This window comes from Stegostoma tigrinum, chromosome 12 (genome assembly GCF_030684315.1).
Source record: "Stegostoma tigrinum isolate sSteTig4 chromosome 12, sSteTig4.hap1, whole genome shotgun sequence".
Lineage (NCBI taxonomy): Eukaryota > Metazoa > Chordata > Chondrichthyes > Orectolobiformes > Stegostomatidae > Stegostoma > Stegostoma tigrinum.
The window spans coordinates 59,963,462-59,991,074 of record NC_081365.1 but is presented as its reverse complement, the minus strand read 5'-3'; the positions used below and the strand labels follow the sequence as shown (position 1 = coordinate 59,991,074).

At 38.3% G+C, this 27,613-nt stretch overlaps 1 protein-coding gene across 4 annotated transcripts in view; it reads right to left on the bottom strand.

Moving 5' to 3' along the window:
• LOC125456959 (rho guanine nucleotide exchange factor TIAM1-like) overlaps window positions 1-27,613 on the bottom strand; it is a 278,224-nt gene that overhangs the window by 130,833 nt on the left and 119,778 nt on the right. For 3 of the 4 annotated variants that reach the window (XM_059650354.1, XM_048540606.2, XM_048540607.2), the window contains 3 exons: window positions 24,171-24,356; window positions 20,817-20,963; window positions 11,720-11,794 (listed from right to left, as the gene is read on the bottom strand). In XM_059650354.1, coding sequence (XP_059506337.1) covers window positions 11,720-11,794; window positions 20,817-20,963; window positions 24,171-24,356 — 408 coding nt within the window. Of the gene's footprint in view, window positions 1-11,719; window positions 11,795-20,816; window positions 20,964-24,170; window positions 24,357-27,613 lie in introns of those variants that run through there. The other variant, XM_048540608.2, reaches the window with a different exon arrangement.

Genomic DNA, 27,613 nt, shown 5'->3' with positions numbered 1-27,613 from the left:
GGCTAGTCCAGCAGTTATTGTCTGTCCCTAACTACCCAGAGAAAGTTAAGAATCAACTACATTGCTGCAGGACTAGATTCACATGTAGGCCAGGACAGGTGAGGAGGCAATTTCCTTCCCCAAAAGACATTATTGAATCCAGATGGGTTTTTCCGACGATCAACATCAATTGACCGTTAATGCCAGATTCAAATTCCACCATTTGAACCCAGGACCCCAACATCAGCTCAGTTTCTGGATTAATAATCAAGTGATAATACCACTTATGTGGATAAAAGTCCCAAGAAGTGTGTGCCTGTTGACCGTGGAAGTACCTTGTGCAAAAGAAGCAGATTTCTGTAAAGAGAAGTTAAATGGCAGCACAGCCAGGGAGCTATAATGGGTTCTGACAAAACATCTGGTCTGAATTTTTGTGCTGTCAAGCTTTTCTGTTGTGGAGAGGAAAATTGCACATGTGACGTTAAAGCAACAGGTTAGACTAATAAAAGGACTCAAAAGCATAAAAAATGAATTTGCAATATGGATGACAAGAAGACCCTTTGCATTCCCCTTATCTATGTCCGTCATGATTCATAAATCTCAATAAGGTCACCCCTTAATCCACTCCCAGTCTTTCCAGTCCATTTTTAAATCTCAAACCCTCCATTGCCAGCAACATCCTGGTAAATCTTTTCTGAACCCTCTCTATTTTAACAGGGAAACCAAAACTGCACAGTGTTCCAGAACAGACCTCACCAACACCCTATACAACCTCAACATGATGTCCCAATCCTAAATTCAAAAGTTTTCGCAATAAAGGCAAGCAGGCAAAACGCCTTCTTAACCACCCTATCGGTGATGCCAATTTTAAAGAACTATGGATCTGAGCCCTGACATCTCTCTGTTCTACAACATTACCTAGGATTCTACCATTAATTATATAAACCCTACCCTTGTTTTAATTACCAAAACACAATAACTTACATTTATCCAAATTAAACTCCATCTGCCACTCCTCAGCCCATTGACCCAACTGATAAAAATTTCTTTGAAATCCTTGATAACCTTCTTCACTGTCCACTATATTCTGGTGTTATCTGCTACCTAACTAACCATGCCTCCTGTATTCTCATCGAAATCGTTTACATAAATGACAAACAGAAGTCGAGCCGGTACCAATCCCTGTGGAACACTGCTGGTCACAGGCTTCCAGTCCAAAAAACAACCCTCCACCACCACACTCAAAGTCAATGTTGTATCCAAATGACAACTTCTGCCTGAATTCCACATGGTCTAACTTTATGAATTAGTCTACCATGTGGAACATTGTCAAAGGCTTTACTAAAGTCCGAGTAAATAACATCTATCACTCTGCCTTCGTCAATCTATTTCGTTACATCCTCAAAAGGCACAATTAACTGTGAGATAAAATTTTCCTCACACAAGACCATGCTGACTATCCCTAATCAATCCTTGCTTCTCCAAATGCACACTAATCCTACTTTCAGAATCACCTCCAACAACCTGCCACCGATGTCAGACTCATAGGTCTATAGTTTCCTGGCTTCTCCTGAACAGCCTTTCTTAAACTATGGCACAATATCAGCTACCCTCTGATCCTCCTCAAACATGATGCAGTAAGGAAACAGTGAGTCAAGACCAGCTGTTACTCAAGATGGTGAGAGAAAAAAATCAAATCACAGCAAAGCTTGAGTTTCGATCTTCTGACACATTTCTTGTCAATGAGCTTAAGTATTACATAAGTTTATCACTGAATAATACACCAATGTGGTTATAGTTGGAGTATACCCTTGTAACAGCAAGTCACGCACTATACAAGAAACAAAATCTTGCTTTGACGTCATGTTATTCATAATTTTGTGCAACAATTTGAAGGTGCTGATCAAAATAATTCAGACTTTAAAACTGTATTTGCGACAGTACAAAATGAATGCAGTTTATTTAAAACAATCAAATGTGCATCATCCTCTGAAGTCATTTCTCTAGGAGCAAAAACAAACTTTGAGACAATTTACACTTTAAGAGATTTGAGATATTGTTCCACTGGAATATCAGAGAAGTCCCTCGTGTGGCGTCTTATTTGCTATGATATACGATACAAGACTAGGCACACCTTGAAGTTTTAGCTTTATGATGTTAATCTTAGAAGATACATTCCACAGATTAGAAGCACAATAGAAAAAAAAATTAAATATTATTGTTTTTGGCAGTTTAGTACTGTCATAAAACTCTTTTTATGATTAATTTTTATTTGCACTTTTAAATCTTTAATCAAGCATTCCCTTTTTGTCAACAAATTAAATACCTAAAACTCATCCATTATTCCTGTAATATAGGAGGTCTACTTTCAGTTTTACATGCAGCTATATGATGTCTCAATTTTAAGTTCACTCACTAATATATAGATACAAAATAATTCCCTTATTGCAATAGGCTCCACCCTGGTGCCAGAGATACAGATGGTATGGATGGTCTTTATTTCCCCTCAAACACTTTTACCTAATTATACTGTCATTCTGCATGCCAGTGGTAGACAGCAAGTGTCAGCTTGCTTTGTGACGTAATTGTCTCAGTGAGAGGTTCGAGTTCAAGCTTTACTTCAAGGCTTAAGGGCCTATTCTAAACTGACACTTGAACACAGTACTGAGCATGTATTTCAAAACATTATCAGCAGGTACTGGTGACAGTAAATGTTTCCAAACCAGTCTGAATTGAAGAATGGCTAAGATTCATCAGGACACTTATGTGAAAAAATGGCAGCTGCATTTGCCTGCATTTAATTGATTACATGTAAAAAGCATTTCACTGGACTTGAAGTACTTTTAAAGGTATCCTGAGGAAATGAACAATGTTATACAATTTCATTTCAACTGACTTTCTAAATTGATACTGTCCATCAGAATTCAAATGGGTCTTTCCAAAAATGCTTTATGTCATGCTTTAGTAAATACCCATCATCAAATATCAGGTACGTCAATTAATCTATGACTTCAAAAGAAAAAGATTCATCATGACATTTCAAGATTTTTTTCCCATGATTTTACACACTTAAAAATATTTAGTAGATGATAACGATATATGCACTTTTTTAAACAAAAGTTCCCAACTAAAAGCTAGCTAGTATACTGAAAGAAAGACAGTGAACAATCCATTAACATGTCTGAGTTATTGCAAAGCATCCGACTCACTATAATGCTGATAAATGGTTTTACCTGTTTGGGAAAACAGCTCGGAAGTTCACAAGAAGACAGAAAGAAAGGTCTTAGAGAGAGAAACCTTGAAAAGCAGCCAGGTTTGTGAAAGGAATTTAATGTAATGGCCAATGCCAAGGTAATGAGGTAAGAAATGCTGGAATAAAGTTAGAAACAAATTCCCCATGAAGCTGCCTGGTAAACAGTAATTCAAAGGTTCCTGCACAGGTCATGCATGCTGTTCAATCCCTGTACATTATGGGACACACAAAACAATTTAAAGAGCTCTCGCAACTACTTAAAAAGGTAAAATGCTTAGAAGGCCTCCTGCTCAGGCATTGATCCAACCATGAGACATAACAGCTTAATATTTAAATTCAAGACTTACCTGTATGGTATTAAATCAATGCACCTTTCAAAATAATGAAAAAACACATGGTACAGGTATTTTAAAAATGTCACAACCAGTTCACATATCAAGGGGATGTACAGTTGCCTCTCCAGGTTATTCTCTTGTAATTTAATTATTAGGTTTTATAATCCAATTCTAACATATAAGGGACATGAAATCTGACACCAAATCATTTGACAAAGTATCAAAAAGCACTTGAATTACTTTTACCACTGGAGACCCCAATGATGTTGCTCAGTACCAACCTAAATTTGTTACTCAAATTAATAACAACATTCTGCACTTCTGGCAGAATTGACTGTGAAACACATTTATTAAGAAAGGTAGTCAGACAGTACTGATCTTCCACCATTTTGAGGACTGTAAAGGGGTATCTGAAACTGCTGCAAAGTTAGTACAGCTGGACAAAAAAATGCTAGACAAAATATAATGCAGACACGCATGAAGCATTCCACCAACTGGGCAAATAAGAACCCTGGAAAATTCCTTTGTATGAATGCACGTAATGGTCACTTGGGGTTCCCTTCTGATGTGACAATATTGGAACATCACAAATTTTAAAAATATCCTTCATACAATGTCACTTTTCCAGGACTGCATTGTGATGTCGACTCTATTTCTGAAAAAACAACTTTGTCAGAGGTAGCTAACCATTTTGCTGGCCAGCTAAAGATACCAGTTACTGAAAGCTATTTATTTTTTCAAACACTAGGTGGCAACTACAGCTTGCTAAAAATTCTAGTTTCTTTTATTCAGAATCAGTTTTAATAAATTAAAACTGCTGCACCTCAGTGATTACTTACTTAACAAAGTACAACCATCTCAACAGCTCTTAAGTAGCAAAACTGTTCAATAAGTTACAGAGTTTCAAACTGAAATTCTACCATTTCTCCCTCGACATAAATCAGGTCTGTTTATTGGTGGTCAGAAATTCTACCAGCCAGGTGGGAAGGTGTTGAACTGTAGACTGGAGTTTGTCATCCAAACCATGGCATAATCTTGACCCAGTGAACAATATAGGAATTACTGAGAAGTTTAAAATTCTAACGTGTAATTATCCAGCACATGGAATATTCTTAATCCCACAACATTCCCAGAGGCTCAATCTCCCACCCAATTCTCCTCCAAATGACCTTTCTCCCTGATCCAACAGCTTTAGAATTATCCTAAGACTTCACCCATTTACCTACCAACCTACCCTACCCGATCCTACCAAACCGCCTAACTCCCCACCAATTGTCTTCTTTAGGCACTCACTCAACATTAAGGGTGACTTTCTTCCACTATGGAGAAGAGATGTTACTAAGGTCTTGAGGTGATGAAACAATCCAGCACCAACACACTCTTTGAAAAGTTGGCCAAATGATTTTTGAAGAGAGAGGGAAAGGGATGTTTGGGTTTTCATATGCTCTTTTCACTGCTGACAGTTGGTTTCCACCTGGGCCTGTCAGCGATACTCCGGATAGTTTTCATCTTAGAGGGTGCTTTTTCTCCAGTTTTGGACATTTGGGGCGAGTGGTTCCAATGAGTCGTGCAGACGTTGCAATTTTTCAGGGAGGCTTCAATGTTTTCACTTCCCTCCTGGTAACCACTTGTTGTGGCAAACTCAGTATCAGGGATGCAGGTGATGTGTCCTGCTTAATTTAGCTGACTGACAGTAACTCATGCCTTGATTCTGGAAATGTTGGTCTGAAGACATTGGTATTGAGGTGTCTATCTTGCCATTGGATTTGCAGGATTTTATGGATGCATTGCTGGGGATATTTCTCTAAGTATTTAAGATATTTTGTAGGCACTGTTTGAAATTTGAGATCTTTGTCAGTGAACACTATGCTCCACAGATAACTGAAGGTATCCACAAATAATTGAGGCGACACTGTCAACAAGAAGTGATGTTGAGCTTCATTGCTGATTTCTACCCTTGCTAAAATGAGAGTCCCAAGATGAGAATTGTTCCATGTTGTCCACTGTGGTTCCTGATAGTCACATGGGTGAAACAGGCTAGTCAAGAACCTTAGACTTCAGTTTGTTTAGCCAAAAGCCCATTCTCTCATACACTTCTGTGAATGAATTAATGATGGTTGCAGCTTGGGCTCAAACCATGTTTGTACACTGCAGCTTCATAAGGCTTGTGGTGGCCTTGGGTCTGAAATGTAGGAAACACGGACTTCATAGCATCCCACTCATCTGGTAGCAAAGTTCTGCTCTACCAGGAATCCTTGTGAATTTTGCAGTATTGAGTTAAATAATGAATAATTTTGATGGACCAAGCAAGGAATTGAATTATATGTTGTATAACAGTTTCTAAAGGGATAAAACAGTTTCAATAGGGAAAAACATATGGTTTGGTTAAAAGTAAGATTTATGGTATTGGTGCTATTTTATGGCTCAGACTAATGTAAACTTAGGCTAATATATGTCAGAATACTTTGGGGGAAAAAAGACACCGCTTTGTTTTACAATGGTTGGTTTTATAACAAAATATGCAACAGGCTCATGGATATGTACGTGCATGTGTTAGAATTAGGTTCTGCAGTGAATACTGTAGCCTTATAGCTACTTTGATAATCTTAGATGTATCATAGAATTATAGACCTTACAGCTTGGAAGCAGGCCAATCTGCCCATCAAGCCCAAACCGACCCTTCATACAGCATCCCATCAAGACTCACCCCACTACCTGATCTCTGTAATCCTGCATTTCCCATGGCTATTCCACCTAACCCTCTCATCTTTGAACTGTGGGTGAAAACTGGAGCACCTGAAGAAAACACATGCAGACATAGTGAGAACACACAAACTCCACATAGTCACCTAAGGTGGTATCAAACCCATGTCCCAAGCACTATGAAGCCACCATGCCACCCTCATTTGGAATAACAGAGATGATGTTACAAACTCTAAGCAGAAATGTTACTTGCTCATTTGTGCCACCTTATCTTCGTAAAGATCCAGAGAATTAGTAAACTGGGAGGGTCAAGCTGTTATATGGATGATTTTATAAAATATTTAGCAGATTAAAGAACAAATCCAAAAGACAAGGAGAAAGAGATGTTACTAAGGTGACCAACACTTTTGAAGAAACATATCAATACTTGGGCAGAGATAATGAAGCGTGGAGCTGGAGGAACACAACAGGCCAGGCAGCATCAGAAATGTTGCCATGCTGCCCTGCCTGTTATGTTCCTCCAGCTCCACACTTTGTTATCTTTGACTCCAGCATCTGCAGTCCTTGCTATCTCAATACTTGGGCAGATATTGTTTCGCCAATTCATGATAGATGATCATGAACCGTTCAGCCATTAGGAGCAGGTGATTGAGGAGAATTTTTGCAATGATCTTCAGTAGCGAGAACCCTCTTAAGTTACTGCAACTGAGTTACTACTCTCCTTTCCAGAAGACAGTCAACAGTACAGTATATTGGAGATCCTCTGGAAAGTTCTTCCTCCTGATGAGGAAAATGACATCATGTATTTGTGTCCAGTGCACTTGTGTGCCATATTTCAGAACATATGTAGGGATCTCATTTCCGCCAACATCCTTGTTGGTTCTCAACTGTCAGATAGCTTTTCAATTTCATACTGGGCTAGTGCTGTATTGAGGTGCTGGTGGTCAAGAGCACCACATCGAGGACTGAGTCTCCATTAAGGAAATCCTCCAAATGATCCTTCCAATGAGGATTATTTCCATTTTCAGGTCCATCATCTACCTGTTAGCCATGCCCCTCTCTCATCCACTCAGCAGCCCCCGACCCCCACCCAAATGGTCAAACAACCTCCTTATTCAACTCCTTCGAGCAGCTGGCAAAGTGATTTTGGACATTTAAACATTGAATACAGCAGCTACTGCTGTACAAGAGAGATGTGGATTCAGTGCTAGTCCGCTCTGTTACTTTGCATGCATGGATTCATGGACTGGATATGCTGCTTCAACACAAAAGGCTCCAGGCACTGAAGTTCACCTTAAAACATCACCAAAGTTGTAGCTTTAGCTGGATTTGGGTTGGAAATCGGAGCCTACACCTGAAGATTCAGATTGGTAGGTAAGAGCCAAAATCATAACATTAACCTGCATCTTCTGGCCACTGGTGAAACAATTTTCTCTTACTTGCCTGAAGAAAGTTGCCAAACACTCAGTGATATCTTTAATTGTTTTTTCACATTTGCTATCAGCAGTTGAAATCTGTCACTGTGTCAACAGATGTCTTGGTGGCAGATAAAGTGTGGACAGAAAGCAGACAGGCAACAAATCAGATGGAAGCATTCACAGACAGGAAACTAAGTTGTGAAAATAAATTACAATGCTTCACTTTTATCAATAACAGAATCACAGAATCCCTACAGTGTGGATTCGATGGGCCAAATGGCCTCCTTCCACACTGTAGGGATTCTATGATTCTGTGTGGAAGTCGGCCATTCAACAGAATTGCACTTAGACCCACTCCACTGGCCTATTCCTGTAACCCTGCATTTTCCCATGGTCAATCCACCTAATCTGCACATCTTTGGATTGTTCAATGTTTGATAGTAAAATAAATGCACCCTGCATTAGGTCACAACCTGATATAAAATTAACACAAACTTTTTTAAAAAAGTCATTTCTACCTATTGCAGAAAGAAAGGGCATCTCACAAATTTAAAAGGATATCTTTCTTAGCAAAAGTTATGCGGTTAACATGCCACTGAAAACCCACACACACCTCATTCACAAAGGTGTAATGTTTTTGAGGGAATTTACAATGAGAGGAACAGCATTTAGGGTGATTATAAGGGAGAGAACAATCTGCGGCAGCCTCAATGGTGCACACCTGGGAGCAGAGTAGACCCACTGATAGCACTTTTTGGACTTTGAGGCTGTTCTGCTCATGTCCAAACTCTGATATTCTCATTAGTTTCACAGGCACAATGACAGCTAATAATTTAGGTTATAACAACAAAACTACACAGGACCTAAAAGACTGTTGTATTTTAAAATTATAAACCAAATTAACAAAAGTGACAGCTGCTGACTGAACCAAGGAAAATTCAGTATTGTAGCACGTGGTAGTGACATAATACATTTGCTAATCGTCCTACCTTGCAGAGTATTCATATGCATTGTTGAAGACCCTGAGCAATTGTCTGTCCTAAAATGCCTTTCTCTGATTATTTAATACATACAAAATTGAACCTCTATCTCACATTTTCTGTGCCGAATTGAATTTCTTCAACATTGAGATACCAAATGACTGCACAATATAGATGATCACTAATCTGAAATGTTAACTTCTTTTCTCTCTCCAGAATGCTACCAAACAAGCCGAGTATTTACAGCATTTTCTGTTGTTATTTCAGATTTCTAGCATTCACAATACTTTGTTTTTATGTAATTTCGTTCTAAAATTTCACTAATTCAAATTAGATTAGTGGAATATCGACCTTTTAAAATATTCTTGATTTTTTAAGTCTAGCACTTACTTAACAGAAGACTAAGTCAAATTACTCCACCTGCTCAACTGATTTCCACTTCAGTATCAGAAACATTTGTTGAAGAGCTCCAATGCAAATAGAGGCCCATGATTTCAGAGCAACTCATGTTACCTTCGAAGTGCAGAACCTCTGAAAATCACACTGCTGTTTGGGATACACAACTGTACTCCTAATTGGTTGTTCTGTGTTGAGGTGGTTATGGATTAATAGGGAAAATATATTTCCCTGCTTCCATGCAACTGAGAAAAATGACATTACATTTAGATAAAATTAATATTATTTTTCAGTTTAAGGAACATTTTACACGAAATATAAACCAACCTTCTCTATTAATACTGCAGTAATAGAAAATAAATTGGAATAAAATGTGCTCAAATATGATCATGTAATGAGTGTAACGAGGGTAATTTTAACTTAAGAAATGAATGTCATGTGGAATGATGAACAATAATCAGCTGTTATGATCCCAGCTAAATGTTACTACTGAACAAAGTAGCCAGATATACATTTTTTGGGGTTTAATTTAGTGTAAAGGTCTTTCACCAAAACAAAAGTAGGTTTTAGCCGAACAATAGAAATTTATTACAGAAAGAAAAATAAAACAAACTAAGCCATCTGCACACAACAGTTTGAAAAGTTTCAAAACACATGGCAGAACAAAGTCTAATTTACTCTCAATACCGTCACTTTGCAGTTGCTGGAAAATCTAAGGAAATTACTTCTCTGTCAAATCTGCAGACTTGACTGAACTGCTCCCTTCTAGTTCTGGTCCCATGAGCCGTGAAGTCTTTTCCTTTTACTTTAACAACTGGGACCTGAGACTTTCTCAGATTTGAGTAACAAATACAGATTTCCAACAAACACTCCTGAGTACTCCAAGTACTCATTTCCTTAACTGCTCTAAGCAATCTCCTTTTTCTAAGTAAAAGTACACTTGTATTTAACTGCAGTCAGGTAATTAGAAATGCCCAAAAGCTTTTGAAATTTGTTTTGTAAATACCCTACATTCTGCTAAGCTCAATTGCTTAATGTTTTCTCTCTGGTCATAAACAACCAAAGTATACATAAACTTCCATGAGCACTCAAGAAAGCACGTAGAATCATGCTTCCAGAAAGGTTAACTGAATTAATACTTAAACCCCTTCACACAAAAAAACCCAAAACCTATTTGTCATTAATTTAAAATACAAACTCTACAACAAAAGATATTGATATACATAAATCTCTCAGTCAAATTTTGTTCACTCACTTTTCATGCCATAAAAGGACTAACTATTTATGGAGGAAAATGTTTGCAGGTAAGCCACTGGTGCTTTGACAAATTGGATTTAATTAATCACTAAAGCTTGTCAGTGAATTTGATCACATGAGCTTCATAGTCAAAACAAATGTTGTCCTCATCCGATATCCATATAAACCTACTCAACAAGGATTGTTACAAAAAAAAATCACAATCAGGCACCCTTGCCAGCTTCTTGACCTTTTCCTTCCCTAATTCAGGTGAAAACAAATGTAGCAGCCCCACCACTGACCCTGATGGTAATAACTGAGGATGGGATCAAAATTTAATTCTTCTCGTCAATGTGGTTCAACTACTCACTGGATAAATTACTGAGTTGCCTGGGACACAGGGGACGCTGGAGACAGCTTGATGCAAAGCCAGTCTCTGTAAACACAATATAGCTAATCCTCAAGACATAAATAGAATATTTCCCAAAGGTTTCATTTGACAAATACACAAGTTCTTTGAAAATGACAATGCTGTTTCATAATTTCAAGTAATCAGTCTGTTTACATTTAACAAACACAGCAGATTGCCATTGCTATAATGAAACTGAATTAGGTATAACAATTTTAAAAAGCACTGCTAGGATAATCCAGCAGATACAGTTCTAGAATTGAGCTGCTTTTCTTTGATACTCATTTAGGATGGATTCGGTCCACTCATCTTCAATCAACCAGCTTTCAATACTACAATTAGACTACAACTTAAATTGATTTTATTAATGTAGTTTCAACAAGCAGAAAGATCCTATCATCTGTTACTCTGTGACCAGAATAACAGTCATCTCACACATTGTAAATGCCAGAGGCTAGCTCAAGCAATCCTGGTTTCTTCACTGGCATCTTGGAACAGATTTCAGGAGTATAAGTACACCCACATCTTGGCTTCTTCCAGCAAATATTAGTCCTAGTTGCCTCAGAGATAAGAAAAAAAATACAGTGGGTGGATTGCATACCATATTATTTAAGCACATGTATGCACCTTCCAAGAAAATTGTATGCATGTCTGCAACTGTTTAGAGGAGGCTTCATGAGGGATAGAGAGGAACAAGAGCAGGAGAAGAAAGCAGAAGAGGCATAATATAGAGGATTACACAACAGCTGCCACAATAAAATAGCTCTAAGATAGTTAAGTTGAAGTTAGAAAAAAGAATGCCCCTTTTCAAAATGAACCAAATATCGTGGTGCTTTTACTTTTCTTCAAATCTGATACGATACAAAATCTCTTTCAAGTCTCAGTTAAGCATCAAATAGTCCTTCTAACAACATGACTTCTAACTATATAGTTTCAATCAGATTAATCTGATTTCCACGTTAGGTGAGCTTTATTCAAGCAACAGCTGCATGTAGACATCATGTACTTACACTGCTATCTGTTGAACAATCATCAAAAATGCCTTCCGAGGATTTCTTCAGTGTGGCTTCACTATCGCCAAAAAGCTATAAACATACAATAAAATATTTTGTTAGTAACATTTAAAATTTTGTTTACATTTTCTCTCTTTAATCTTATTTTTCCTTATTCCTGACAGTTTCTTGTGTTCTTTACTTTCTTTTTGTTTGCCTTCTATATTTTGGCCTGATGCCAACCATTGTCAAGTGAAAGAAATTACCAAAAATACCAAAATTGGACAAATTATAGATGTGAATACTTTAGGCACTAACAAAACGCATAAGACCACATTTTACACGAAAATTGTGAAGATAGCCACAATTTAAATCACTAAAATTGGCAAATGACACAAAAATATGAAAAGTGAAGTTGAAGGAGGCAGCTCTAATTCTACAAAATAATGAACAAATAGATAAATACATATTGATAAAATATGAAACATTATATAAGGAAATGTTAACTATGTAGCATGTGCATTTGATGAATGATGCTGAAATAGATGAGAAAATTGAGAGATACCTCAGAGGCTTCGAGAGTCATATAGTCATATAGTCATACAGCACAGAAACAGACCATTCGGTCCAACCAGTCCATGCCAAACATAATCCCAAACTAAACTAGTCCCGCCTGCCCGCTCTTGCCCCATATCCTCCAAGCCTTTCCTATTGATGTTCTCTTCCAAATGTCTTTTAAACATTGTGACAGGGCCCACAGCCACCACTTCCTCAGGAAGTTCATTCTACACACAAGCCAACCCGTGTAACAAAATCTGCCCCTCATGTCTTTTATAAATCTCTCTCCTCCCACCTTAAGAATATATCCCCCAGTCTTGAAATCCCCCATCCAAGGGAAATGATGACTGCCATTAACACTATTTGTACTGCTCATTATTTTATAAGATTGCCTCTAAATCTCACATGCTCCAGTGAGAAAAGTTCCAACATATCCAGCCTTTCTTTATAACTCAAACCTTCCACACCTGACAACATCCTGGTAAATCTCTTCCGAAACCCTTCTAGTTAAATAATATTCTTCCCATAACCCGACCACCAGAGCTGGACACAGAATTCCAGAACAGGCCTCACTCATGTCCTGTACAACCTCCTATTCCCAACACCTATACTCAAAAAAAACTTAATGAAGGCAAGTGGGTCAAACATCCTTTTAACCGCATTGTCCAAATGTGATGCAAACTTCAAAGAATTACGTACCCGAGCCCTGAGGTCTCTCTGTCCTACTGTCCAAGGCCCTACCATAAATTGTATAAGGCCTACTCTTGTTTGTTGTACCAAAATGCAATACATCATATTTATCCAAATTGAACTGCACCTGCAATTTTTCAGCCCATTGATCTAATTGATCAAGATCCCTTTGTAATCTTAGAAAACCTTCTTCACTGTCTACTATGCCACCAAGACAAGATAATTACAAGTAAGGAAGAGCATCAAAGCAATCCTAGTTCATCAATTCAGAGAGCCTTCAGCTTCTAATTATTTCCTCTATGATTTGTATATGCACTTTAGCAGGAAGAATAGAGGAGCTGAATATCATTCATATGGAAAAAGTCTGCAGAAAGGCACAGCACTGAGGGATTTGACAGCCCTTATGCATAATTCATAAAAAGCCAGCAGACAAACTCAGCAGATAATTAGGAAAACAAAAGGAATGTTGGAGATAACACAGTATGGAGCTGAAGGAACATAGCAGGCCAAGTAGCAGAGGAATAGGAAAGCTGATGTTTTGGGACTAAGGGAATGGAGTAGAACAATAAGGAGGCCTTGCTAAAACTATACAAGGCCTGAAGGTCAGTTACTTCAGAAGGATGACTGGTTTGTGACACAAAGTAATGTTAGAAGTGCATGTATAACTGCTGCACCAGCTGTGCTAAGTTTGAAGATCGCTCCTTCTCAATCTCTCCCTACATCTGAGGGCATGATGACCTCAGGTTAAACCATTGCCAATTTTCTCTCTCTAATGAAAGAGTAATCCCATGGTCCTCTGAGACTATGGTGACTTTCTCTTACAAGGCACTAATCAGACACACAAAAGAATACTGGATAGGTCAACGAACTGGGAATGCCGGAAAACTGAAACAAAAACAGGAATGGAGAAAATCAGCAGATCAAGCATCATCAGAGAGAATAGCAGTCAAAATTTCAAGTTGAGTGATCGTTCATAGGATGGGTTGCTGATGAAGGGTCCCTGGACTTAGAATGTTCATTCTGCTTTTCTCTCATCAGATGCTGCCAGACCTGCTGAGTTTCTCTGGCACTTTCCATTTTCATCCTAGAATACGATAAAGAGATGTGTTCCCTTTATCTAAAGAAAGATATACTGGCATTGGAATAGCCAAGAGATGGTTCACTAGGTTGATCCCAGGTATGGAAGGTTTGACTTATATGGACAGGTTAAGTAGGCTTGGCCTGTACTCATCAGTGTTGAGAAGAATGAGAGACAACATCACTGAATTATACAAGATTCTTAGGGAATTTAGGGTGGTGCAGAGAGGTTATTTCACCTGTGGCAGAGCTGAGGAATAGACTACATAACCTCATAGCAAGGGGTCACATCGTTAGGACAGAGAGAAGGAGGAATTTCTTTCTCAGGTGGTGAAGCATTTGTGGAAATCTTTATCACAGAGGGTTGTGCAGCCACAGTTCTATTCAAGGCTGAAACAGAAAGACTTTTAATCCGTGTGGGAATCAATTTTTATGGGGTCAAGATAGAAAAGTAGAACTGAGGATTATAAGACCAGAAGTTATAGGAGCAGAAATTAGGCCATTCGGCCCATCAGGTCTGCACCGCCATTCAATCATGGCTGGTAAGTTCCTCAACCCCATTCTCCTGCTTTCTCCCCACAACCCTTGATCTCCTTCATAATCAAGAATCTATCTATCTTAGTCTTCAATGTATTCAATGACCTCCACAGCCTTCTGTGACAGTGTGAATTCCATAGATTCACCACTTCTGGCTGAAGACATTTCTCTTATCTCCGTTCTAAAACATCTTCCTTTTACTCTAAAGCTGTGCCCTCGTGTCTGAGACTTTCCTAGCAATGGAAGCATCTTCCCAACATCCACTTTGTACAGGCCATTCAGTATTCTGAAAGTTTCAATTAGATCCCCCGACAGCCTTCTATACTCCATTGAGTCTAGTCCCAGAGTCCTCAAACATTCCTCCTATGTTAAGCTTGCCATTGCTGGGACCATTCTCATGAATGTCTGCTGAACCTGCTCCAGGGCCAGTACATCCTTCCTGAGATATGGGGCCCAAAACTGCACACAGTACTCCAAATGCAGCCTGGCCAGCACTTTATAAATCCTCAGTAGGACATCCCTGCTTTTATATTCAAGTCCTCTCAAAATAAATGCCAACATTGCATTTGCCTTCCTGACTACTGACTCAACCTGCAAATTTACCTTGAGAGAATCCTGGACGAGAACTCCCAAGTCTCTCTGCACTTCAGGCTTTTGAATTTTCTCCCCATGCTTTTGTTCTTCTATCCAAAGTGCATGACCTCACACCTTCCCACAGTGTAGTCGATCTGCCACTTCTTTGACCACTCTCCTAACCTGTCCAAATCCTTCTGCAGCCTCGCCACCTCCTCAATACCACTGTCCATCCACCTTCTTTGTAATCGTCTACGAACTTGGTCAGATTGCCCATAGTTCCTTCATCTTTATCAGATTATCAGATCAGTCATGATTTCATAAAACAGCTGAGCAGACTTCACAAACTGAAAAGCCTACTTCTGCTCATACCATTCCAACAAACAGCTGACTAGCATTAAAACAACCATCGCTCTTCGATAAATCTTTTCTCTTACATTTTTTACTCTCATTATTAGCCCATGTATAACTGAAGATAAAATGAGGAACAACATTCCTTCTGCAAATGGTGGAAAACGTTACATCTAGCATCGTCTGACATTTCACGATTTGAACAATTTCAATTTTTTTAACTTTCAATACATTACCATTAAGGTATTTATACTATTAAACAATATCTCAATACAAATTGAATTCATGTCACACAATGCTATCACATGCATTTCTCTTTTCTCCTCAGCGGGTTAGCCACTCTCCACACATCAGACTACACCACATAAAATATTTGCTCCTGCTCTCATCTGCTAAAACTGTTAACTATTCCAGGATCATCCTCACTGCACAGACAGTTCACAGGTTTTCTTTATTACATCTAGTCTTAAGGCCTTCCCTCCAGTTTCTGGACTCTCACCTTCAACTAATAAACAGTAATGAACTTTTTTCTCTCTAACATTACAATTATCTGATCAGCTCCTTCTGCCATGTGCTTCCATTTCATTTGTCCGCAATGCCAAACATTTTCTAAAGCATCCCCGCGTTGGCTAAGAACCCTCATCATTATCTAGTTTCACTCCGAGTTCGATCCCTGTCCACTCTGAGACCATCCTGTTCAAGAAATCAGCATCCTGCTTCCTCATTCCTGTTCCACCTAATTCCCTTGTTAGCTCATCAATTTAATGATTCTCTCTCTTCAGGCACTGTCCCTTTTTCTTTTAAATGTGCAGTCAATACCCTAAACAACCAAACTGTGGCCCCATTGCCCTTTCAAATTACCTTCCCACTTGGACTTTCTTTTCATCTGCCAGTCCTCGAATGTGTAATCAACTGCCAAATCAGGAGCCAATTTTCCCAAAATTCCATGTTTAATTCCCATCCTTGTTAAATTCCACATTCCACAATTCCATATGAACATTTACTGACTTATGATGGGGCTATTTTTATATTTTTAAAAAAAGCAGAGGTATTTGATTTGTGCCAGAATCTTTCACACCTACAATTCATCCAGCTAGTAAATCAAAGTCATAATTGAGAATAAATGCAGCTACGCTCTCCTCATATTTTAACCCCAAAGCCTTTGACGATGCTGACCACAGCATCCTCCTTCAAAACCTTTCCACCTTCCATTCATAATTGCAGACAGGGAATCACATGCAAAAGCCTCTCTTTCCAATTCCGTACCACTATTTCTGGTTCATTCCAAGCTTCTATATTGGGCACTCTTGACATTCTGATGTCACCTATCTTCCACAATATCAATTTTGCTACCAAATCCACCTCATCATCGTATCTCTTGTCACTTCAAAAGGCAGAATTAATTAAATATTTTGTAGGAAAATGTCATTGCTTTAGTTGCCAACACTAACTCTGCTTCCAAGACACTGAATCAATCACTCTCCACTATAATTGCCTGAGAGTAGACGTTTGCAACCAAGATGTCATTTATGCTCTCAAGCGGCATTTATGACTAAAAGCAACAATTTAAAATTGTTTTCATATCGCTCCATGTTCTTTCCACCAACACAGGAACCACTGATAGCTGCGCTTACCTAATTCTCACCTCCTTAGCAACTGCAGTTCTAATTATGCCACCATTGGTTGCTATGTCTTGGAATGGTCAGGTGCTAAGCTCTTAAATTCCCACTGAGAAACTTTCCACCTTTAAGTGTATGTAACGTATATCTGTTTGATAAAGGTTTTGATTATCTGCTCTAATATCTTATGCAGTTCAATGTCATATTGTTACATCTTGTAAAGCATTTCAACGTATTTAATACATTAAAGGTGCTGCATAAATCCAAGTTCTTTACGACTATATTTGGTGATGCAATCCAATCAAAAAAGTAATTATATAATCAAATTAATTTGATTTTTTTGTGTGAAGGAACATAGTAATGATTACAGTGAATTTCAGTTCATTTACGAACTCGCTGGTAAAGGTAAAAAAAAAGTTTTGAAATGCATAGCAAAGAATTTTCACAATCTGTGTGTTTCTAGCTTCATGAGGAAAGAAGTAATGCCTGATCAAGTTCTTGGGAACAAGGTTTCCTGTATCTGTTCCTTAACATACAAAAGTGTCAGTCACTCACTCACTTAAATTGTTGTTAGTAACTTGCATTAAATAACATCATTTTGCAGGATCTAACTATGCAATAGACTAACTAATGTGCAACAATAGCACCACAGAGTGATGTGAACTGGATATTTTGCTCTCTTCTATATCACTAATCCTTCAGTAGGCGGACCAAGGCATGACACAGATCATCACAGAGTTTTACCTAAAGAGACAATGAGCGTGGCAAATGACATTTAAAACAACTTCCACTTTTGTTCCAACATTAAAAGATTCGGAATAAAATGTACTATCTCTTGAAGGGGACAGTCTGATTTGCTTTTTGCACTGCTGTCTTTCTTTCCAGACAACAACAAATGACAAACCTTACTCTCTGTAAAACTAAAATGTGGAAATACAAGCTGGAATTAGGAAAAAATACATTTGTCCATGAAGAGATCAGTACTGTTGTAAAAACACATGAATAGGGAAGGAAGCCTTGCTGCCCTGACCCAATCTTGCCTACAAATATAGTTAACTCTTCATTACCCTCTGAAATGACCGATCAAGCTACTGAGTTGTATCAAACCTGAGGAACCCCATGACTGGCAATAAATGCCTGAGTTGTCAACAATGCCCACATCAAGACTGAATAAAAAATTGTGAATAATAACTTTAGCACTTTACTCTATCCAAGAATTTCTGCATGTTTTGACACTTCAAATTTAAAAAGCTGTAATGTTCCTTTATTTCCAGCAGCAGCAGCTTGCATCTGACGAAAGGCTGCCAAGGAAAATGTTGCTAGGTAACAGTATAGGTGATAATGATGCAATGCAACTTTGTTTGGAACCACTTATATCAAACAAATGCAAAACGTTCCTACCTATTTGTGCAATTGTTTTCCTGTTGACAACATATGCTCAATTAAATTTTTCTCATTCATTTTCCTTTTCCAGTATTTAATTCTTCTCAATTTTGTATTGCTTATATTTCTACTCAGCTCTCTCTCCATTGTACAGTAATGAATAAGACTGTTTATACAGCAAAGAATGGCCTACATGCATTGTATTGAACAATTTTCATGTAACTGTGCAATAGATGCTTAACTAACCACTGAAATGGCTTAGCAAGCTGTTCACCTGAAAAAAGGCATTATAATTAGTCCACCATCACTTTCTAGGGGTAATTAAAAGTGGAATTATATACTGCTTCTGCCAGTGGTACCCATTACCTTCTTTTTAAATGTGATCTCACAGATCAGAAGTACATTGAGTGGATGCCAGCATCTAGCAGAACCACATAGCAAGGTTCTGAAAGCACTGGATATATCCCATGTCCCGGGAGACTGGGCCTGGAGTATAAATCTAATAGATTTTTGAGCAGTCAAGCAGGACAGGGACAAGAGGTGTTACAAAATTGCCATAGACTTTCACTGTAGGTTGGTGATGAGAGGTATGTTCAAGCATGTATGATGAAAGACCAGAAGACCATAAGACATAGGAGCAGAAATTAGGCCATTCAACCCATCGTGTCTGCTCCATCATTCAGTCATGGCTGATAAGTTCCTCAACCCCATTCTCCTGCTTTCTCCCCGCAACCCTTGATCTCCATGATAATCAAGAACCTATCTATCTCAATCCTCAATGCACTCAATGACCTGGTCTCCACAGCCTTCTGTGGCAGTGAATTGCATAGGTTCACCTGTCTCTGGCTGAAAAAGTTTCTCCTTATATCCATTCTAAAAGGTCTTCCCTTTACTCTCAGGCTGTGCCCTCGGGTCCTAGACTCTCCTACCAATGGAAACATCTTCCCAACATCCACTTTGTACAGGCCATTCAGTATTCTGAAAGTTTCAATTAAATCCCCCGTCATCCTTCAAAACTCCAATGAGTCTAGTCCCAGTGTCCTCAAATGTTCCGAAATTATATTATATTTTGTACATTATATTATATTTTGGGATTTAAATTTCAAAAATAGAGGCAGATGGATGTGCGTCAATTTAATGAAGGTAATTTCTTTTTAAACATGTTTGAAATTCATTTGGACCCAATCACGAGTTCTAATAGAACAAGTGATTGCAATTAAGTGCCCAAAACAACCTCTGTCATATTAATGGGTGGAATGTACATTCTGTTCAGAGTATGGAAAACATATATGTTAAATTTTGATTTCAGAACCTAAAGTTCAATGTCTCAATCAGATAAACAGAATTTAGTTAAAAAGGAAGAAGTTTCTCCTAACAGCAAAATCAAGTTTGTTCAGGAGAATTAGTCACCTCAGCAGAAGTGGTTTCTAGTTTATAAGATCATCCAAGCAGGAGAATTTGAATAAAAATTATCCAGTTGTCAGAACTGAAAAGCTTAAGCCATCAGAACGGAAAAGCTTAAGCTGTCAGAACTTTATAAGTTCGAGCCAGTGGGCTAGAAAAAGAATCATAAAAATGTTCCCATATTCAAGAATAAAATAGGGAAAGTCAGGGAAAAACGAGTTTGAAAAAACAAACATTGGGATAATATCCCTGTTGCTAACCACTTCAAAATCTAATTTGTTTGATTCTGTGTTAGACCTGCTGCAGTGGTCCAGTCAAGCCAAAGGTGGCGAAGTTAGAGGCAGAGCACTTCATTTTCCACTGAGGCATTTAATAGCCATTAGGACTCAAGACTGCAATCAACAACTTCAGACTAATCTGACATCTCCATGATTTCCCCATTACCCTGTATTTTCTCCCCCTCTGATAACTATCCTTTTTGAATGGTATTGCCCCTTCACCAGTCTCAGGCAGATGATTCTAGATCCTAATCAATCACTGCACAGAATTCTCTCTCCACATGCGCATCAATTCTTCTGCCATTCAACATAAATCAGTGTCCCCAGAAGTTTTTGCTTCTGTACCTGCTTTGAAATTGTACATTTTATATTGTCTCCTCCCATTCTTTTAGCCAAAATGCAGCATTTGAATATTCTGCCATCTGTTCAATCATTCCATTAGCCTATGTCTTCTTGAACTGTTCCAATGCTCTCCTCATAATTCAAAATATTTCTGTGTTTTGTGTCATTTCGCAATACTTGCAAATTCTATGACCATTTCAAAAATAAAGACTTTAAGAAGATGTAACCTATACAATACACCTCAACTCTTCATAAATTATTTCTACATTAAACTGAAATAAAAGCACTGGTTTAGTAACTAACCTGATTAATGCTAGGTCTTTCTTTCGCTTTTTTTCTTGAATTTGTATCTAATCCCCACAGGGAAGAAAATCTGTTCTTCCGTTTGCTTACTGATCTCGAAATCACCTGTGTTTGGTTCTTCAAAGCAGGTTCAGTACGGGCTGCCACCTAAATGAACAATATCACACTTATTCTGAGACGGTAATAAAAGCAAAATTATCATCAAGCAATCAATAGATTTTGTTGTTGAAACAAAAATTGAACATTGCATTAAAAAATTTCATAGCAGAGTATGTATAGAGAATGCATGCTGTCTCTGCCACCTACTTCAGGCAGATTTCACAAGCATCCCTTATTAAACCTATTTTAAAAATTTGTCTGTTATTCAACGCAGGAAAACATTCAAATAAATGTTTTGACAGGACCAGTATAGCACACTCCATTATGATCAATAGTAGAGTGGTACAGTGGCTCAATGATTAGCACGGCTGCCTTGCAATGCCAGGGACACAGGTTTGATTCCAGTGTTGAGTGACTGCAGCTTTTGTGAAATTTGAACATTCTCCCTGAGTCTGTGTAGGTTTCTGATGGGTGCTCTGGTCTCCTCCCACAGTCTAAAAATGTGCAAGTTAGTCGGACTGGCCGTAGTAAATTATTTGTAGTGTGCAGGGATGTGCAGACTAGGTGGGTTAGACCTGGGAAATTACAATAGGTTCTGGGTCTGGGTGGGATGCCCTCCAGGGGGTTGGTGCTGACTCAATGGATCGAATGGCCTCTTTCAGCAATGTAGGGATTCCATGATATTACTGGCAAAGGACTGTGTCATCGAATTGGAACAGCATCAGTCTTATAAATAGTAACATGGTGACAAAGAAAGTTACACTTATCAAAACAAAACGCACTAAAATTAAAATACAAGAAAGTAAAAATACTCAAGCCCAAGAATAAAAATATAGGTGAAAAGAATTTTAAGATGTGACACTTAAAAATATTTTATTTTTATGATTATTTCCTCTCCTAAACTGTTGGTACTTCATGCTCAGATGGTCAATATTTATTCCATTTACATTTCCACACGCAGCAATCATTTATCCTTTCTGCGCTGCATTTTCTAGTAAAACTCAGAGATGTTGATGTTACTTTTCCAACCGTTCATTTTCAAATACAACTAAAGCAGGGATGTTTTACCCTTTACACCACTCTGCCAACAGATATAACATTTCCCCATGAGTAGTTTGAGCACACTTTTGCACTTAAATATAATGGATTATTTGTGTAGTTACTTCAATGGAGTAGATTTCAAAAGTATACACAGGGATGGGAGTATTGCAGGTGGCAGCTGAAAGGATTTGGAAAGCTGCTTATTCAGCAAAATGAAGCTATTTTCTTTGATTTCCTGGAAGATTTAAGCTAATTAAAATTTTGTTTGTGCACAGTAAATGTTGCAACATGTTTTTAATATCAACTTTTGCCTTGTCTGCATCCTATTCAGGGGAAAAGGAAATGTTGTTTTCCAAGGACATTGACATTATACTATGAAACTTCCAATGTAGATGTCTGTTGTTAAAATACAACATTGCGAGCCAGATTTTCTAAGATGTGGCAACTTCACACAGATTGCCACCATTTCCCTTCCTTTTTGTGAAAGGGGAAGTGTTAATTTTTGAAAGATTCTGATCAGGCTTCCTTCAGAAATGCAGAACCATACTTCCATTCTAACAGTTCTCTTGTAGTGTAGAAATGTCAGAGGCAAACAAACCACACTCCTTTTCACAGCAGTCAGCTGCTGTATTATGACATGTAAAGGGCCATATGCCACTCTGACTGCTGTTTTCAAACTATAGGGTGAGGGCAATGAGAAAGTAGGTGGCCAGATAGATTAGGTTAAGGTGCTAGGTGGATAGGATGTCTAGGTGTCATGTAAGAAGGGTGCCAGCTGGGTAGGAGGTAGGCTGACAAATGTGCAGGATGGCAGGGGGTAAGGAGAAGAGATAACAGGGGGACAGTGGTGCAAGCAACTGATACAATGTTTAGGGTAAATCATTGTCTCTGAGAGAAATCGTGTCCAGTAGAGCAGGATGGGGAAAGTGGGTGACGGGTCAGGGAGAGCTGGGGACTGTGTCTGACAGGGTTTCAGATGTAGATGAGGTGGAGCAGCGTCAGGGGGAATGAGGTCAAGAGCCAGGGGAGGGGGTCAGCAGCAGTAGGAGGGGCTTGGGTCATGTGTGGAACTGGGAATAGGGAAATTGGGTCTTGGGGGAGAAAGAGGGCCTCAGGTTAGGAGAGGTCTTCAGGGGATGTAGTAAATGATGTTTGTATGAGGCAAGCATGTGTCAGTTGAATAGTTACCCAGGAGTTGGGCTATGCATTTAATAGTCTAACATGTCCTCAGTAATTGTTGTGTTAATTTCATTGGAGCCACTAAATTCCCTAATTTAACTGAAGACTTTTAGCTATTTTCAGGTGTCAGGGAATTGCCCAGAGGAATATTCAATTTCCCAGGCAATTCCTTTGGAGTGTGCAATGATGAGGATTCCACTGGGTCCCTACATCCAAGTCCCATCTACCCAGAATAATGACCTTGAGGCTACTGGAAAATCTGGAGACAAAAGTGCTTTGCTTTCTTGCAATCACTTTAGAAGCTGGCTATTCTAAACACATTCTCAGGACAGAAGGTTGTTTTTCACTGCATTGTTAAAAAGAACATCAACACTGGAAGTCAATTTAGAACTACTTTCTGTCTGTGTGAACAGTCGTTCCTTATGGTTTTTAAGCAATGATTGCAATTATGAATTGTGACAAAAGCACCTAAAACAAAAAGCTTTGAGTACCATGCTTAAATCTTCAAAATCTATGTACACTGCCACTTATTGGCTAATTTTCATACAACTCCAATCAATCATAACTGAACAGTTCTCTCCTAGTGACACTGTCAGAATGCCTGGTGTCCAAATTCAGTCATTTCCTATTCTGAGCCAGAGAGCACAACTTCTAGTTCTGTTACAAAAACTTGACCGTCCACAGAAATATAAATGAATTGAATATTTAAACCGAATTGACCTTTCAGGCATGTCATCTAAACAATCTTATCTACTAAATAATTGTCATAACCTACTCACCTTCAGATGGGCTTGAATCTTAATGATCTCAAGCACTTGAAATGTGCAGTCATACTTGCACTGTACGCTGTATTATATAACTATACTGATGAGCATTAAATAAAATCAAAATATCAGCTCAGTCTACTGGTTTTAACATATGTACAGCCCTTGATCAGCCTTCAATTTATCTGTAAATGAATTACTGTTGTTTCATTGTTCACTAAAACATTCCTTTCCATGTATTGACAGTAAAATCTAAGCACAACAAACTCACCAAGGCATGGAATGAAGACACTGAGAAAACACTTAGACGACCCATGGCTTGTTTGGTTGGCCGACTTGCAAATGCAAGGAGTCTTTTTGGATTTGGTAATTCTCCACCTTGAAGACTCGCCACATAACAACGATGTCGGAAAAGATCAATCTGAAACTGTTCCAGATTTTGCTCCCATAAAAAGATCTGTTTGAACATGGGAATAAAAATAGTCTCTTCACCATTACTGCAACAGTGGAACATACTTGTCATTTGGTAGATGAAGTCATATTTGTCAGATACATTAGGGGCATTTCAGCGACTCTTGGATAGGCAAATGGAGGATAGTAAGATAAAGGGTATATAGGTTAGTTTCATCTCAGAGCCGGGTAATAGGTCAGCACAACATCATGGGCTGAACGGCCTGCACTGTGCTACGTTCTATGTTCGTTGTTCTAAGAAGTCTATAGGGAGTAATTGGTAATCTTCTCAGAGACAGAAACACAATGTACTGTTTAAAAAAAAAACAAAATAACACCATTCTACTAGTGGATGATGCATGCTTATTCATCGTGACCGAGGAAGATTTTGTTTTAATTCAGATTAGATCACATTCAAGTTCAGAAATAACTACATTAAAATGCCATGCGGCCAACACAAAATCCAAGTTAAAACAAAACACAGCCTTTATCTATATTCAGCATATGTAAAGTTTATTCATACACAGCTATTAATTCACTTTACAAATCTGTTTTCCTTTTTATCATTTACCAGTCTTTAGCTGATTTAACATTAGTCATGCATGTTATCAATGTTTAAAAATAAATGTACAATTTCTAAATCAGTCCCAATCTTGGAACAGTTTTACTCAAATCAAACGTTAATTTCTGGTGAAGGCAAATTTATAAAATGAATCAACATTGCTTTTATTCGTACAACTGCATGTGATATTTCCAAGTACAATAAATCAAATGCTGGCAAAAGAAGAGGTAACTCAAACTATTAAGATAATCCAAGCCCTTTTGTGTTAACCAAAAATCTTGGATGAACATTGTTCTTTTGAAGTTGAGCCTAGAAACATAGATTATTCACTTACTGGCAGCCATTAACACTTAACAAATGAATTCCCATTTCACTAGATAGACCACCAACAGAAGTAATGAAAAGAATGGTTATGTTGAGAATTTCACAAACAAAATTGAGGAGTATTGGCTCTGAAAAAAGATGGATCAACCAAAAGGCAATGCATGGAGCAAGCAGAAGGCAAAGACAAAAAGCCTAAATCAGAGCAGAAGGCCAGTGACAAGAGTGGAGGTTACAGCTAAGCTACCGGGATAAGAAAGAATTTCCAGATTGAAAAAAAAGGTTGTAATTTCAGCTAGGGAAGTCAATTAAGGTTCATTTGTCTTGATTGTATTTGCTGGTTTGCTGAGGAGCAGAAATCGTTTTTTTACTGAAAGTGCTAAAATGGGTTTCTCTAGTGTTTAATTAAAAATGGAAGCTGAACTATCTGAAAAAAATCTGATTTAATCCCTCTCTACATACAGACATGAACTAGTTTGTCAAAGCTGAAATGAACAAAAAATTTGATAGATGAGGCTGTGATGATTCTTTTGTCCACCTGCTAGCACAGCAGGAAATAGGTGAACGGTCAGTCCAGAAATCTATTTGTAATCAAATGCAACATGAGGCTTCTTCAGCAGCATTTTGCACCCCATTACCTCTACCATGTGGAAGATCAAGGGCAGCAATTCCATAAAGGCAGCAACATCTGCAAATTCATCTCCAAGTCATACATCATCCTGACGTGGAAAAATATCCCCATCCCTTCAGTGTCACTGGATCAAAATTAAGGAACTCCTTCTTGAACAACAGTGTTCCCACAACAATTGTACTGTACTTGATCAAGAAAGTGGCAGTTAGAGGTAAGCAAGCAATAAAGGACCTTCACATTCCATGAATGAATACAATAAAAAAAAGAACACACAAATCAGAACCACATCATGGTGTCAGAAATACTCTAGAAGGTCATCAAGCGAGCATAATATAATTAAACCAGTTTTTATTAAAGCTAAAATTCAGAGGGTATCCAATACTCTAAAATGCTGGAAGCAAGTTGCTTAATTTGGATAGAATTTAGCATATAATATAACTTAAAGCTGGGATAAGTAAGAGATGTGACAGGATATGATCAAGGAATGCCCAGATTAAGGACGAAGGAAAATCTGTTATAGGGTGAAAGACAAGAGAATTTTCATTAAGCTCACCAGCTAATTTTCCTATGCTCCCCTCTCACCCCACGCTCTAACACATCTTCTACGGAATTTGCAGCACTATGATCTCACAGTTTAATCCTGATATTGTTGTTAAACCTGCTGAAAACATACTGATGTTGCCAGCAAACTGACCTCTACCTTTCTGTCAACTCTCAACATTTCCTCCTGTCTTCCCTGGACCATAACCACATCAGCATACATCAGGTCATTGCTTTCAGAACAGTCACAGATCTCACCTCATCTGGAGATCTCCCTCAACAGTCACCCAATTTAGTTTGTTCATCCCAAACAGATCAAATCTGCTTCTTTCTTGAGATCTCAAAACAGGATTGCCCTGGCAGTCCTTTTGTTTCAATGGGTTTGTGATACACTAAACTGATTTCTCCTTCCCTTGACTCCACTTACTCCCTTTCTTCTGTCTCTCATCACCTATATCCATGACTTGTCTGATACCCTCCTTCACCTTAATAGCTTCCCATTTTCAGTTATCTAAGCATATTCTCTTCACCAAAAACGGCCAATCTCCCTATACCTCCAACACCTACTAGAACAGTTTTCAGGCTCTGTTTCTTCCTCAAACGGGAGATCAATCGGTTTTCATTGACCACCAGTTACCTTCACCTACAGAACTTGTTTTTTTTCAATATCAATTTATATTTTAATTTACTTCAATTCCTTCAAATAAATATTTTGCCAAGAAAAACAAAATACTACAAGTACTAGACATCTGAAATAAAAACAGAGGGTGCCATAGAAACTCAGCAGATCTTTTTGTACGTGGATGCACTGGTCATAGTTATGCCTGTCTTTTTATGGGACACATCGCACATTCCTTATTAAATACATACTGGGTCCCTTTCCACAATGCTTTCCTCAGTACGCTGATGGCTGGCTCAGGATAGTGAGCTGCTCTTGCTGAAAATCGGAAAACTTCAGTGCTTTTATTTCCGATTTCCACTCTTTGCTCAGTTCCATACTGTCCATCTCTGACTCTTTCCTTTTCCTTCACTTACTTCTCTAGCTCCATTTCTGCCAGATTATCAATTAACACTCACTATAAACTCACTGACTCTCACATCTATCCCAACTACATTCTACACAGGTCTCCATTCCATATCCTAGTTCTACCATCTGCCAATCTGCTCCAATGATGCAACCTTCTACAACAGCTTTTGAGAGATTTCCTTT